The sequence below is a fragment of the Dunckerocampus dactyliophorus genome, chromosome 2, assembly GCF_027744805.1.
Source record: "Dunckerocampus dactyliophorus isolate RoL2022-P2 chromosome 2, RoL_Ddac_1.1, whole genome shotgun sequence".
In the NCBI taxonomy this organism is placed as follows: domain Eukaryota; kingdom Metazoa; phylum Chordata; class Actinopteri; order Syngnathiformes; family Syngnathidae; genus Dunckerocampus; species Dunckerocampus dactyliophorus.
Genome location: NC_072820.1, coordinates 28,679,713 through 28,695,974, shown reverse-complemented (window position 1 = coordinate 28,695,974; position 16,262 = coordinate 28,679,713). Strand labels below are relative to the sequence as shown.

General features: G+C 39.1%; 1 protein-coding gene across 4 annotated transcripts in view; it reads right to left on the bottom strand.

Moving 5' to 3' along the window:
- Positions 1 to 993: 993 nt before the first annotated feature.
- Positions 994 to 16,262, bottom strand: part of LOC129177519 (melanopsin-A-like) — a 39,914-nt gene continuing 24,645 nt past the window's right edge. Inside the window, exons 5-11 of one of the 4 annotated variants that reach the window (XM_054768743.1) lie at positions 15,761 to 15,932; positions 15,520 to 15,681; positions 14,478 to 14,585; positions 14,224 to 14,398; positions 13,962 to 14,066; positions 9,037 to 9,114; positions 994 to 7,078 (exon numbers count right to left, since the gene is read on the bottom strand). In XM_054768743.1, the coding sequence (XP_054624718.1) occupies positions 6,878 to 7,078; positions 9,037 to 9,114; positions 13,962 to 14,066; positions 14,224 to 14,398; positions 14,478 to 14,585; positions 15,520 to 15,681; positions 15,761 to 15,932 (1,001 nt within the window). In that variant the 3' untranslated portion in view covers positions 994 to 6,877. Of the gene's footprint in view, positions 7,079 to 8,975; positions 9,115 to 13,961; positions 14,067 to 14,197; positions 14,399 to 14,477; positions 14,586 to 15,519; positions 15,682 to 15,760; positions 15,933 to 16,262 lie in introns of those variants that run through there. The other 3 variants (XM_054768744.1, XR_008569632.1, XM_054768745.1) reach the window with 3 other exon arrangements.

The following is a 16,262-nucleotide window of genomic DNA, read 5'->3' as shown; positions in this document are numbered from 1 at the left end:
TCAACAAGCATGATCAAAACTAGCAAACTGATATCAGTGCTGGTGAGCGAACCGTTTTTTTTTAATGGCTGGTTAACATGAACAATGAGAACCAAGTCGCAGCTGGGAACCGTTCTCTTTTTTCCTCAGTTACATGGGGAGGAGCGCAGTACAGCTGTGCAGTGCTTATTAGATCGACAAGTAGCATCACGCCATGTTGTACACGCTGCCTTCATGTGAGTGCAACAGTAAAAAAAAACAACAAAAACAACAACAACACAGAAACACATGAATGCCTAAAAGCTAAAAGTTGTTTTGCATGGAAATTCATTGTAGGCTGCTTTGTTTTTTTTTTATGTTTATATGTGTTGAAGTCATGGTTTACACACATACACAAAATTTGGGTACCACTGCTGTAAAATATATATATATATATATATATATATATATATATATATATTTTTTTAAATAAATAAATAAAACAAAAAAGGTAAAACAATATTTCAAAACATGAAAAAATATGTAAAGCAAAAATAACAAATAAAAACTAGATTTCTTTGAGTATATGGTCATTTGCACAATGCAACAGCAGCAACAGAACCAATGTTGTAAGTTGCAAGTGTAACACGCACGACTGTGAAGGTCATGGACGCTGTCTACTGGTGATACTTCAAATGCAGATACTGCCATCTTGTGGAATTAGTAAAAAAACCCCAAAAAACATCAGTAGTAGGCCTGTCCCGATAACAAAATAACATTTTGCTGGACAATAATTGTCCTACAAATTATTGCCGATAAACGATATTATTGTCAACATTATTTTGAGCCCATTTTTTCATTGATGCAATGATAATATATGGCATAATAATGCGAGTACACCGTATCAATAGCAATAAACTTTAATTTTTCAAGAGTATTTAACATTGTAATTGGAATGTCAACAGCTTATAGATCAAATAAACGAACAAACAACATAATAAATTAAACAAACAAAAAAAGACAAAAACACCACAAATAAAATTAAATGTACTGGCTCTTTTAGCAAAAATTGCACTCAAATAAAAATCACAATATTTCTGAATTTGAATCAGTGACACTTTTGTTATTGTTTGAATATTGACAAAAAAACAGAGAAATAATCCTGAAGTTCACATTGAGTGTCAGTGCAGACGTCAGCTCATCTGCATATAGTACAGCCACAGCTGCTAATGTGTTTTGTCCCTGACTACAAGAGAATTGAACGGCGGCGATCATTGGATAATTTACTGTATTATCTGTTGGTGTCCTAATATTTTTGCAAAGTCATCACCAAAAATACCAAAATGCCGTACACAAATTTATCAACATTTTTATTTATAAAAATAAATTAAAAACAATCAGAGACATTTTGTACAAAGAATAAACAAATGGAACATCACTTCATTGGGAGCAAATGTACATTTCATATATCATATAGTACATCATATTTACAGAACAGACACAGACACACACACACACACACACACACACACACACACATACACACTGTGTCTTTGTCAAACACTGACAACATATTTAAAAGTTTACATTCAAGGTGTAATATGCCAGAATTATAAGATTGACGTTGAACATAAAACATACAACATGCAATTCGTGAGTTGTTTTTTTTTACAATCACAGTTCATGACTCAGCAGGTTTGGTGGTCTTGGATTGAGTCCAAGTGAGGCAAAAACTGTCCACTGGCAAAGAGGGCGAGACTCGCTTGACGGGTGGAACGTTACTCATTTGACAAAAGTGTTGGGTCAGCCCTCAAGCAGTCTTGTGAATATTCTCAGTCAGCCAGGTCCTTGTATTCTCAGGGCATTGAATCGCTCGCAACTGGACTGTTCAGTTGTCTTAGAAGACATTTTGCCTCTCATCCAAGCAGGCTTCATCAGTTCATGCTCAATGACTGGATAGGACACCCCCCGTCTGAGGAATTGGTGCAAGATCCACTGTATTTATCTTCAATAGAAGGAGGCATGTCCAGACAGGAATGGTTTTCACAGACTATAGCTGGCCTATCTAGTCTTTAAGTATGACCTGATGAAGCCTGCTCGGATGAGAGGCAAAACCTCTTCTAAGACAACCTAAACAGTCCAGTTGCGATCAATTCAATGCCATGGAACCCAACCAGAACTCAATCAGGTCCTCCAATCTTATAGGTCCCCTATTATGCAAAAGTGACACTTTGATGATGTTCTAAAAGACCTCTTTTGTCATGGATACTGCCTCTGAGCCGCCCCTCCAAAAAAATATAAACAAATAAAATCAGGCTTCGCTACACATCTTACAGTAAATCTCTACCAGTTATCCAGATGTGGGAAGTGCATCTGTCCACAGGACTGTGTAGTGTGTATAACCTCATATATATATATACATACTCTATGAGGTTGTCATTTTAGACACATCAGTGACCCGTAGCCCATTTCACGCACAAAAAAAAAGAATGAAAATGAAAACCTACAAGAGGTGAAGTCAATTTTTACAGGCCTGGGCACATGCCTGGGGCAAATCGAACAAGGCAGAGTAGCACTGTGGGGCATATGAGAGAGCTTCTGCTCAATGGGCCTCATTCACGAAACGTTCTTACGCACAAATGTGTTCGTAAAGCCTTCTTACGAAGATTTTTGGCATTCACGAAACGTGTTCTTAACTCACAGTTCTTAGATCTAAGAACAAATTCTACGAACGCTCAGGAGGACTCTTACGCACAAGCAAAGCTTGCACTTTCAATGCGCAATCTCCCTCATGATGGATTTTGCAACCCGATCCCAAAAAATGTAGTGCAAATAAAATATCCCAACAATTATTTATCATCAAAACAACTCAAATATACTCCATGGATAAATATATATTCAAATCCTAATTCATTCATCCATTTCCCTACCTCAATCGCAAACGGTATCACTCAATTAATATCCAAATAATCTCAGATTCGCAACAAGATTGTGAATAATGTTGCAAGTTTCCCTGGAGGTACACACGACTCCTACATTTTCCGAAATTCCTCCGCTGGAATGCGCCTGAGTCATGGCGCAGCATGCGACGGTTAATACCGGTTAATCGGTGCGTAAAATGTTAATTTTTGCCTTTTGCATGTTGTTATGTGGCCATTAACTTATTTTACAGGTGATCAAGGCTATGCCCTGGCACCTTGGCTCATGACACCATTGAATAATCCGCAGACCCCACAAGAACAAATGTACAACCAAAAGCACACACGTACACGCTCCTGCAGCGTCTAATCAAATGTAACCACAGAAAAAATATATTGTCACACACAAACTATGTATTTTGACTTTATTTTTCCATCATGATATATGATTTTTATTTATACAATATTTTCTAGAGTTTCCGAAATGGTTTGGTTTCTGATTGATGGCCCACCTCCCGTTTCCTCCAGATCCCTCCGGTGGAGTTTAATCTTTTTTTTTTGTCTATTTTAAGTCAAACCACTTCTTTTTAACGTCTGCGGTGGTGCGTTTCTCCGTGGAAACGGCATTTATGTTTCCTGCGATGGTGCTCCATGCCGACTCTTTTTGGATGGCCTGATGACCGGTGGATACACGTGAAAATAAGGTGGTCTTGTGTTCGCTCACTCCTTGTAAAAGCACCTCTATTTCTGTAGAATTGAAGTTTTTCTTTCGTTTGTTGTCCAGCTGCTCCTCAGTCTTGCCCTTGCACGTTGCCATCTCCGCCTCCAGCTGCCTGTTGCGCACGGCACATTTTTGACCTTATATAGGAAATAATAGGTGGTGACCTATGCAAATTAGGCCTCACATGCACGGGCATCGCAGTTGGCATTCATCAACCTAAGAACACCGGTGCAAACGATTATCCCTACTTAAGAACGTGTCGTGAATGTGGCGCAGTTTCCAACCCACGCCTTCTTAAGAAGACTTTTAAGAAGATGTTCGTGAATGAGGCCCAATGTTTCCACCCAGTTGGTGACTTCACACTGCAGGCAAAGTATTTGTTTATGTTAGTGTAACCCGCCCTGTTTCGCACCTGCCCGCACCGGGGCTTGAACACAAGACCTTCGTAATGGGAGGCGAGGGCGCTGACCACGCAACTAAAAGCCCAAACTGTCGGCCGTGTGTTCAGCGCAGCTCTTGAGGCAGAGGGAGTGAGGTTTACCAACGTACACTCGCACAGCCTCACAGGCTGGCATCCGTTACATTAGCTAATGCTTCTACTCCTGTAGCGCGGCACACAAAAGGGTGAAAACGTGTCAAAACGTGTACTGTCTTGCCTGTGCTATTATTTTCCTGACAAATACACCACATGGTGGCGCTGCTATCAATGGTGGAGTTGCAACTGGTGGAGTTGCAACTCCACCAGTTGCATTGATGTGAAATTGCTCACACAGCTCAACGCAAACACCTACTATAACTTTAGGCTGTTTGGCTGAATTGCCACAAAATTTGGTGCACGCCATTAGGGGACTGACAAACACACGTGTAAAATATTTGTAGAGACACTTTCTGTTTGCACAGAAATTGTAATAGGGTTTTTTCTCTAAAATGTCAAAAATGTTTTTTTAAAAAAGAAAGCACAGCTTTTGACATAATATCGCACATTGTTCTCCTGGATTGTTTAGCCTGCGTTGGGGTCTCTGGCACAGCTCTACAGTGGTTCAATTCTTACATGTCCAACCGTTTGCAATTTATTCAAGGTCATAATGTTAAAATCTTCATGCACACCAATCATTCACGGTGTCCTCCAAGGTTCAGTCCTCGGTCCCCTACTTTTTATAATTTATCTTCTTCCCCTAGGCAATATTTTTCGTTATATTGACATCCGTTTTCATTGTTACGCTAATGACACTCAAATCTATCTTGCAACCAAGCCCTCCTCAAGATCACCCCCTACTGGCCTTACAGACTGTCTCCAGGCCATCACTAACAGGATGTCCACGAATATGCTCTAAGTCTCTAAGTCAACACTCTCCAAGGCCCATTCCCTCAATATTGAAATCGATGGCTGTTTAGTTCTGACTGTTTCTCAGGTCAAGAGTCTCGGAGTCATCCTTGACAGCACACTATCATTCAAATACTGCATTAATAATATTTCACGTACATCTTCGCTACATCTCTCGACTTTGTCCCTCTCTCTCCCTCACCTATCGCCTTGATTACTGTATGCCCTTCTCACGGGTCTTCCACTGAAACTCAGCCATCAACTTCAGCTTATTCAAAACTGTGCTGCCAGAATTGTTACCATCACTAAATACTTGTGGGAGTGCATCTGGATGATAAACTGGACTGGATTGATGGCTGGCGTCCCTCAACGTATGCAAGAAGCTGCTAAAGATCTTCTACCAGACTGTGGTAGCTAGTGTCTCCTGTATGCAGTAGCGTGCTGGGGGAGCAGCCTCAAGAAGAAGGACGCCACATGCCTGGACAAACTGGTGAGGAAGGCAGCCTCTGTCATTGGCACTGAGCTGGACAGCCTGACATCTGTGGACACTGAGGAGGCTCCTTTCCATCATGGACAACCAGCATCTTCAAATGCACAGCATCATTTCCCAACAAACGAGCAGTTTCAGTGGCAGATTACTATCACTGTCCTGCTCCACCGAAAGACTGAGCAAATAATTCCTCTCCCACGCCATGCTTTTCAACACAACAGTGGAAAAACGATAAAAACACAAGCTCCATTGGCTTCTTGTCCTACAGCACATTCAATATAAACTCCTCCTATGACTACATTTGGTGCTCGGGTTTTCAGCTGCTCAGCACCCAGACTTTGGAACGCTCTTCTCCTTGTGGGACTAATAAAGTCATATCTTATCTTATCTTATGTTATCTTCCACTATACATCCGTCTACTGGACTCTGTCGATATTTTTAAATCACAACTTAAAACACACCTGTTCATAACTGCTTATTTCTCTTTACCTAGGATTTTTAGTATTGTATCTCAGGCTGTTCTTCCTTTTGTATTGTTATTTTATTGAATGCTCTATTGTGATCATCTTATAGTGTGTAAGGTGACCTTGGGTGTTGTTATTTTCATTTTCCAACTATTTCAACTTTTTTACTGTAATATTCCCATATTTTGACTTCATTCTCAAATATTTCTTTCCGCAACATAATTTTCCAAAAATTACAACTTGTTTTGTTTTCTCAAATGTATTTTAAAAAAGTATTTTTCTTTAATATTTCAACTTTATGCTACTGAAATGATATTTTTCCTCATATTACAATGTTATTCTCCTAAACATTTTTTCTTGTTAGAGTAGAGCTTTTTTCTCTTACATTTTTACTTGTAAAATTTCCATTTTTACTGCTTTTTGAAAAAGTAAAATTAAATTTTTTTAATGTGCCATGGGCCAATAAAAAACAGCCACATATGTCCCCCAGGCCGCACTTTGGACACCCTTGCATTAGATAAACAGTCAACGATTTTTGGGCAATTAGTTAGGTGCCCCTGCAAAGACGTGTTGGTTGATGTTTTAATCTTTTGAATTTTTTTTATTTTACTCACAAGTTACACACGCTTGTCAGTCCCCTACAGGTGTGTACCATATTTCCTGGTGATTCGGATAAACACCTTAAAGTCACAGTGGGCGTCTTGTATGTGAGAATTTTCATTTCAATGGGGTTTAATAACAGCATTATTAAGGTGCCTTTGTCGGAAAAATGTCTTGACCAATTTTCACTTTTGTGTGCAGCACTTCAGGAGGAGAAGAGTTTTATAGCGCAAATTCATAATTGTAGGATGTACCAGCTTTAAACTACGCCGCTTTAGATGCAGATTTAGCAGAACCAGACCCAAAACTATGAAGCACTGAAACAAACATAAAAAAGCTATCCTTTGTTCTGGCTGTACGTTAGCGCCAAGTGCCAAGGAGGAAACATGTTTACACACTTGCTTATGCTGTCATGGTGGTCTTCAGTCTGCCCCTGTCAAGGGACTCTTTAGCGACAGGGCTGTAAGTTTTGGTCAGCTTGAGGTTGCCCTGGAAACCAGGTGGACTGTGCAGTATAGACGGGCTGGATATGGAGGTGACGATGACGGCAGGGGACGTCTTACAGACTGTGCACAGGCCTGGCTCGTTCGCTGTCCGACCCAACTGTCCAGAGGAGACAAAACCCACATAACAACAGACCTCCACCAAGGCCAGGCAATCCTAAACATGTCCCGTTTGACTTATTATGATTAAATGTTATGACATGCTGTTCCAGTCCTGTGGGTGGCAGTAATTAAAGTGACAATACAAACTAGTTGTTTTCAACACAGCGCCATCTGCTGGATCTGTTGGGTTACTGCCCCACTTGGCGCCAAGCGGACTGAAAGTGAAATTTATGGTACATTTCAGCAAGTGCAAACAATGAGTGAAGGTGAGTGTTTCTATGTCTTCCTGTAGCTTAGTTATGTACTTTACGTTCTTTTTGTTTACTTTAAATAAATATATTAAAATGTTTGTAAACTGTATTTATTTTTGTGAATTTATTGTATTTAGTATTTTACTTTATTTATTTATTTACTTTATTATGTATAAAACGACTTACGCTTAATTCAAATTTTTTTTTCTGCCTTTGTACGTTTTACTTCTTCCTACTCCTTTTTGTTTGAGAGTTCGATGTGTATTTTTAACATTTAAATTTATTTATATATAAACACATTTCTAATATTATATTCATATAAATATATATATATAGTACATTTTCATATCTACTTTTGAAACAAATATTTGCAATGCTGTTATTTAATTTTTGATGTACAGTAATCCCTCACCACAGCGCCCCTCATTCTCACGGTTTTTCAAAAATATATGAATTAATAAATCATGCTGTTTCGTGGTTGAATACAGGCTATTATTAGTCATGCCTGTTTATTTTTGCCTAAATTCTGCATTTTCAAGCATAAAAATGGCTAAATGAACTAAACTACAAATATAAGGCATTCAGAAGACCCATGATATATGTAGTTTTCTACACTGGTCACTAGGTGTCAGTAATGTTTCATTGATGCAACAATAGCCACCCCAGGAAGTACTGTACAGAACATCCATCCATCCATTTTCTATGCCGCTTCTCCTCATTAGGGTCGCGGGGGTATGCTGGAGCCTATCCCAGCTGACTTTGGGCGAGAGGCGGGGTACACCCTGGACTGGTCGCCAGCCAATTGCAGGGCACATATAGACAAACAACCATTCTGTACAGAACAGAAAGTAAAAAAAGAACAAGGAGCAATTGCAATGCTAATGTATAAGTCTATATTATGTCTTATTTGTGTCGCATATGTCTTATTTTCTTTTATTATGTCTACTATATTGGTTAATACGAATGTAAAGGCGACTATAGGGGTATTATTTAATGTCTAGAGGGCTCTATTAATGTTAAAACCCGTATTTACAAAGTTGTAAACATGTTTTCTATGGCGTAACTACCAAAATATTCAATTTATAAATAAGGAATCCTACTTAGCGGACATTTTTTTTCACAGTATTTTTTCTGATATGCTCAAAACAAAAGTCATTTTTCTTGGCTGATTTGTACCCAGTGTTTTGTTACCAAATTGGGTCCAGCGCCTGATGAAGGGTTGGTTAAGTCAGCGAAATTAAGTTTCATGACCTGATGTGGATCAATACTCTCCTCTCCTCCACTAAACCTATCAGGGGAAGACATGAAATCGTCACGTTTGACAGCAGCATTGATTGGATGGATTAATGGACACGAGCCTCCCTTCCCCTCCCTCCCTCTCTTTTAATGGGCCAGAACCAAACACCATTGGTGTCAACTGGTTAGCTCCCGACCACAGAAAGTAGCTCATTTCTACTTTCATTTTACGAAAATGTGATTTGAGTGTTTGGTTGTATTGTAATTCCTGGAAAAGGTCATGAAAAAAAAATCAATGCTGCTCAAAAGTGCAGCTGCTAGTGCCTGAAAAGGTGTTGTTTTAACTTCCCTGTGTGAGCATTTGTGCAGCAAGAAGTGGTTCTTGTTGCTTTATCGTCCATTATTATCCACACAGGTGTCATTGTTGGTGTTTTTCAAGCAGGGTTTTGGGAAAAAAGTTGCGACTTACACTGGCAGGAAGATGATTGGGGTTCTGTGGTAGGATGCTGAGGTCCGACATGGAGATATCTTCAGGTTCTTTGGCAATCTGCACATAAACATAAAGCTGGATCAAAATCTGCCCTAAAGCGGCATTATCCCTGACAACCAGCAGGGGGCGACGCTTTTTTTTTATTTTTTTTATTTGAAACAAATACATGTTCATATTTAATTTTTGGCTTGATTTTCATTTCTGGGTTTATTAGCATTACATGGATTATAACAGAACATATCAGGTCTCAAAAAAGTCATAATTTTGTTTTTTAGCTGAATCAGACACTAAATAGTAAAATCCATTATATTAACTTGAATAATTATTTGGAGTGCAAGAGAAAGTGAAAATGAAATATGGCTCCCTATGACCACCTGGTCTTTTATTAACAAGTATATTGCACAATACAGCAACAACAGAACCAATTTTGTAATAGCGGTAATGAGCAAACTGCAGAGTCAGCATTAATAGCCCTGATGAGTTCATTGCAGCTGAACAGCAATATTTTAAAGCACATCCAGAGGTAGATAAAGCTGCAGGATGCTAGCCACTCATGATTCTGCAAATGAAGCTACTGCCATCTTGTGAAGTTAATAAAAAAAAAGTACATTGGAAGGTTGCCTACAGCCACAGCTTCTTTAGACCATTGACTATTAATTGAAGCATTCCCGTTATATAAACAAGCGCTGTCAAGAGATTAAAGAAATTAAGATTAATTAATTAGATCCCTAATTATTTAATGTAATTAATCTAATTTTTAATCTCACTTCAAAATTTCTGAGAAAAGCCCTCACTTTGAGGTATTTTCATTTAATTATTACATTACTGTGGCAGATCAAAAATATGTATTTATTTGAAACATTTATTGTTTGTAACAGGCTTAAACAGATTCAGTCCGAGCCACTTACATTCCGCTGTATTTGAGAGTAGTCCAAAATGCTGCCTGCAACCTTTAGTTTCCACTACTCGGGGGATTATTGCTTTGTTCTTTTGTCAATGTCCAAATAATAACAAAATAAAAATAAACTAAAACACTCACTCCATATAAAGCGCTAAATACATGAAAACACAGTACGGACACTTTCCTGAGCAATACAAGCATTGAACACTGAGCAACACAGTTGGGAAAATCCAAAGCGACTGGGTGCTTTGCGTTGATGTGAAAGCAAACTTCTTCCAAAAAAGGCATATGACTCTACCTTGATCAATGGTGCCTTTCAGACAGTTTTTGAAATGTATAATTTCCCCTTCATTGGCTGGACAACTCTTACATGTCCCTCCATGATCATGTCTCCTCGCTACTACTCACCTTACCCTCCCAACTACAATGGGATCCTATCAACTGTTGCTAAACAAGCCCAAACACAATGACAACCAATCAGTGTCCAGGGGTGTGACTTCAGGGTTTTCCACCCCCAACAACACAAGCACAAGAAGCCCAACGCATAAAAACGGATTTTATAAAAGGCAACTCACACACGGAAAGAGTAAATTTAGAGATAAAAAATTTGATAAGACCGATTAAAAAAATAACACTCTAAATATGACTAATTGCAATTCATCTTTGGCACCCGTAATCTAAACATGTATTGACTAAAGTAAAACTTAATCAAAGAAAAAAATGAAAATACACAAAATAAGCAGCTCTTATAAGAGTTGACAGAACAACAGCAAAAACATCCGTCTTATCCTTCATCCGACAAGTCAGTGTAGTTGTTGAAAGGCGATATGCAAGATGTGGATTAAGTCTGAAACCCTCGTAGTGGTGGATTAGTCTTTGGACACTGTAATGGAGTCCTCAGGAAACCTGGCCTCTGTGTCTGAGTGTGTGTGTGTTGCATGTGTTCTTTTAAGATGATTGCATAGAGAATGTTCAATATAGCGGGCGATGTCCCACATAGACCCACGCGCCCTTTCCCGATGGCCTGATAGCTCGCCGATTAAAAACCTGCGGAAATAACCACAATGTCACTCAGAATTCAGCGCCGACTTCCGCCAAGGTTATCGAACCAAAAAGTAATTTTGCACCTTCACAGATATGAATTTTTGTCTCCCAAGATTCATGCATTAATCTATGAAAAAAAAACATTTTTGGCAGAAGTAAAATGTGATAAACGGAGTCTTCAAAACAGTTGAGTTGTTTAAAATATTTATAATACAAAAATATATCACCCCCCTAATTATAGTATTTATATACAGTGTTCCCTCATTTATCACGGGGGATAGGTTCCCAAAATAGCCCACAATAAGTGAAATCCACGAAGTAGCCAACTATACTATATTTGTTTACAATTATCATATATGTTTTAAGGCTGCATACCCTTTACAACACCTTACAGGGTTTCCCCTATGATTTTTTGACACTGTGGTGGTGGGCTGCATGGGGGGGCTGACTACCACTGCTGTATCGTGCGGCTGCTGCGTCTGCATTTTTTTATGACAAGTAACAATTTATGACAAATAATTTTTTATGACTGATTTATTTATTAACTTATTTAACTTTTTTCACCAACCAGCAGGACATGAACCGAGATCATTGCAAAACAGTTAATTTAATGGCAAAGTTGCTGAGAGCACTTAAAGTGAGTCTAAAATTCTGAGCCTCCTTTTGTTACCTGACCTGTTTAGTCCACTAGTACTATGTGATTAGTACAAAAGTACAACGTTTTAATAATAATCACTAATAAAACAACCCCCCAACATATTACATATATGAAGTATGGTTATTGACCATTTATGTTGATACATTTAAAAAATAATAACTACCACAGCACATGACGTCGCAGAAGCGCTGTTGTAAAAATGTGCTAAAGGAGGAAGTGACGTAGGTCTCGCGCATGCATAGAACTGGGACGGATTGCGCAGTGACATGGCAGTTAGCAAGCAGCTCATGCAGTTTGTAGTTTCCTAGGGATGGCACAAAGGAGATTGATTGGCAATGGTCTACAGCCAATCATTATTCTGTATTCTGTATTTGTATTTGTATTGGCTCTGCTATTGTCTGCTGTGGGTTCCTAATTGCTCGTACAGGCACGTAAATACACAGACTAGTTGGAGCTGCAAACGTCTTCAACATGAGAAGACAACACCCTCTACTAGTAGCAGCAGTAAGTACAATAACAGACACACAACAGAGCACCGATAGATTGCTCTAATACTGTACACCACAATACACCACAAGGATGCAGAACTTGATGCGCGTTGAAATGCTGTTGAAAAATATTCAAAATTGCACTAAAAAAACACGCAAAGCAGCGAATCCAGGAAAGGTGAGCCGCGACGTAGCGAGGGAACACTGTATATCATATTTTATGGAATTACTGTCACGCTCTACGGTGACATATCATTTGCTTTCATTAAGTTTATTTCTCGATTCAGTTACTGCCGTGCTTTCTGTGTCATTCAGATGCTGGTCCTCCTGAGATGGGCGGAGCTGCATCTCATTTTCTCAGCTACTTAATCCCTGTGGCTGCGTCTGGAAGACGTGGGATTATTCCTCATGTTGGACCGTACCTGTGACACCCTTTTGTCTTCCTAGACATTGTTTAGTGCATGTTTGACTTTCCGCCTGCTCATCTGGCAACCCGCACGCATCTCAGGTATCTTTTGTTTCCTTACCTGCCCCACTCCTTTTATCGCGGTGCCCTTGGACTCTAGTTGGCACTGTTGTTTTTTGTTCCTTTTAGTTTTACTGCCTTGTGTTAGAATAAAGATCTTTTTCCGTACCGGGAGTTGTCTTGCTGCTGCATCTTGGGATCCTACACCAGACTCCTCACAACAGTCCTGACAATTACATTAAATTGCATTTTTCTATTGAAATTACGTATAAAGCTACTACACTAAAATAAAATAAATGAAAATAAATAATAAAACTAAATTAGCTTTTGACTAAATAATACAAAAAGTATATATATTAGATTTTATAAAATATATTATTTCTGTGTAGATATTATATTTTATGCAATGTTATAAAATTGCATTTTTTCATTGAAAATTTCATATAATGCTCATACAATAAAATAAAATAAATGAAAATAATAAAACTAGATTTATTTTTGCTTAAATATACAACAAATATATATTAAATTAGATCGATGTATAGATGTATTTAATGGAGTGTTATTTAATGGAGTATTATTATAATATTATTATTGCATTTTAGTGTAAATTGAAATGACATATAATGCTACCCCAGTAAAATACAACAAATGAAAATAAAAATTAAAACAACATTTATTTTTGATTAAATCATACAAAAACAATATATGTAAAATTATACATAAAATATTTATTTATGGATATATTTTATGTAATGTTATTCAATAGCACTTTTTATTGAAAATTACACACAATGCTACGACAGTGAAATAAAATAAATTAAAACAAATATTAAAACAATAGATTTTTAAAATAATAATAATAATAATAATAATAATAATTGTGTATGGTGCAGGCAAAGTGAGGGGACTTGATCTTTAAAAATGCAACCACACGCTCACCACTGGGATATTCCTCATGGCCCAAAGCAACGTGACCTACTAGATTACAAGACATTCTTGTCTCAGCCATCAAGTCTTTTTTGTTTTGGGGGGAATTTGCAAGCAGTGTGACTTCCTTTCAGCAGGAGCCATCTGTACATTGACTGTTCATTGATCACGCTAAAATCCAACGTGAATTGCTTTATAATTGGGTCATTTTGTTGTCTTCTTCAGCTGATTTTCACAGAAGTAGATGGAGGATATAACAAGATACTGTATCTCCTGCCTTGCATAACATTAACTCCATTCCAATGAACTGGCACCTTTTCTTATTGATAAGCATATGATTATTAAAAAGATATATAATTCAAATGGTTCTATCATTCAAATGGTTCGATCTCAGTCTGTGTGTTTTTGACCTCTCACCTTTAACCTCTGGCTGGAATGGCGCCCATCCTTGACGTCAGAGGACAATTGATGATTAACCGGCGTTTGAAAGGAAGTGTCCTCGTCCATGTCGGCGAAGTGGGCCTGCGGTGGAAACACACACACACACACACACACACACACACACACATGCACATGCACACAGATGAAACCAAGCACAATGAGCGGCTGGTTAAACGTGTAGGAGCAGCAGGAGGTGTGAGACGCAGACATACCATAACAAGACATGAGCGACACTCACTGATTCGCTGTCTGACTGCGAGGAGCGGGCTGGCCTGCAGTGGCGGCGACTTTCCGATTGGCTGGTGAGGGTGGAGCGGCGGGTGGACTGGAAGCTGCTGCTGCTGTTGAAGCGGTCCCGGCCCCTGATGCAGAGCAGCACGCCCAGGTAGGGCACGTACCTGCTGATGGCCGACCTACACGAGGATGACACAACATTAGGTACACCTGCGCTGTGTATTACAAGTACGTTTGACTGAGCTTTTACCGACCCACCTGTATTTGGGGTGCGTGATGGCGTATATGATTGGGTTGTGAATGGCCGACGCTTTGGCGATCACAGCTGGCACAGAGTTCATGTAGGGGGTCAGCAGGTCGGCGTACCTGAAACGGGGAGGAGGAAAAATGAGCACAGGAAATGAGACTCACAGCTGTGAGAAAATGTGCAGCTAATCCTGCCTCTCCACAGTTGCTGATGTGGGCTTCAGCTGGTTCCTTACTATTAAAATTTGATGATGTCATAACAGAAATATGTGTCTGTAATATGAGTTTGTTTACGAGGATCAAACAGGATAAAAATCCATCATCTCCCTCACTTTTTCAGAGAAGAGGCGCTCAAACGGTCACTTTTGAATTTGTGGCTTTTCATGATGTCATGTTAAAAAAAAATCGGCCAACTATCCATCAGTCAGCTACAGACGTGGGAGCTGTAAATTTGATTGTTTAGTTTTTCTACAGAGAATAAGCTAACCTTGCATAATACTGCTGCTTCATTCAGAAGATGCATTCAGAGACGTGATGATACGTAGTATTCTACACTGTCAGTAATGTTACTGTAATGGTGAGACACACAAGCACCAGACTGCAGGCTTTTATTGTAGGTTTGAATGATCTCACATTCGAACACAGGCTACTGTTGTTACTGCTGTAACCCATGCTAAGCTAAAACTCGACATCACTTCCTGCTCACCCCCAACTCACTACCCGAGCATGGAAACACAAAAACAAAAACAAACTTTTTACACTAATTTATTAGTATATTACTTCAATTTGTTATAATATTACAACATTATATTTTGTAAAATTATGACATTATAACTTTTTCTGTTAATATTTTTGACCTTATTGTTGTAAAATTACTGCTGATTTTTGCTGTTTTTAAAAATGTTCTTGTTAAATTATATTTTTAGAATGTGCCGCGGGCCATTAAAGAAACAAACTGCACTTGGGCCGCACTTGTACCTGCTGTACCCTATTGGACCCATGAATTCTGGCGAGCAACAACATGTGACTTACGGCAGTGACAGGCGACACCTACCCAGCGAATGCGGTGAGAGCCACGCAGGAGTACGGCGCCCAGGAAACAACAAAGAGCAGGATGACAATCAGTGCGATCTTGGCCATCTTCCACTCGCTTTTCATCCTGTGGAACCTCTTAACGGAGTTTCTAGTGCCCCCGCAATGGATTTTTTCAAAGGCCCTGAGGAGCATTAGGAGAGGAATTCAGAGATTGCGCCTTGGGTTGTGCATCTGTCACATTCCGGGCCTTGTATACTGACTGGGTCGTGTGTCTGATGGCCCTGAAGATGCAGCAGTAGCAGAAGATGATGACTGAGAGTGGGATGAAGAAGACAAAGGTGAAGAGCAGCATGGTGTAAGAGCGCACCGAGGGCGTGAATGTCATGTAGTCCCACGAGCAAGACGTCATTAAACCCTCAGGGATGTAAGCACCTGGAAAACACATACACAGTACACACCTTCTTTGTTTAGCGTGTAGTGTTGTTTGGACAATAACTTGAATTTAGAGCATTTACAGTACACACCATATGAAGTCTAAAAAAAAAGATCACAAAAAAACATAAAAACGTAGAATTTTGTTTGACTTTGTAGGGCATATAGTCTTTCTTTGACTGTATTTACTTCCACCAGCCAACACTGCACTTTCCCAGTGTTTTTGTAGCAGAAGCGACATGCCCATCGCTTTCTTTTCCAGATCCAAGTGTGTGCCAGCACAAATCAAACCAAGGAAGCAATATTTCAACTCTTGTTGTTTCTGCATGC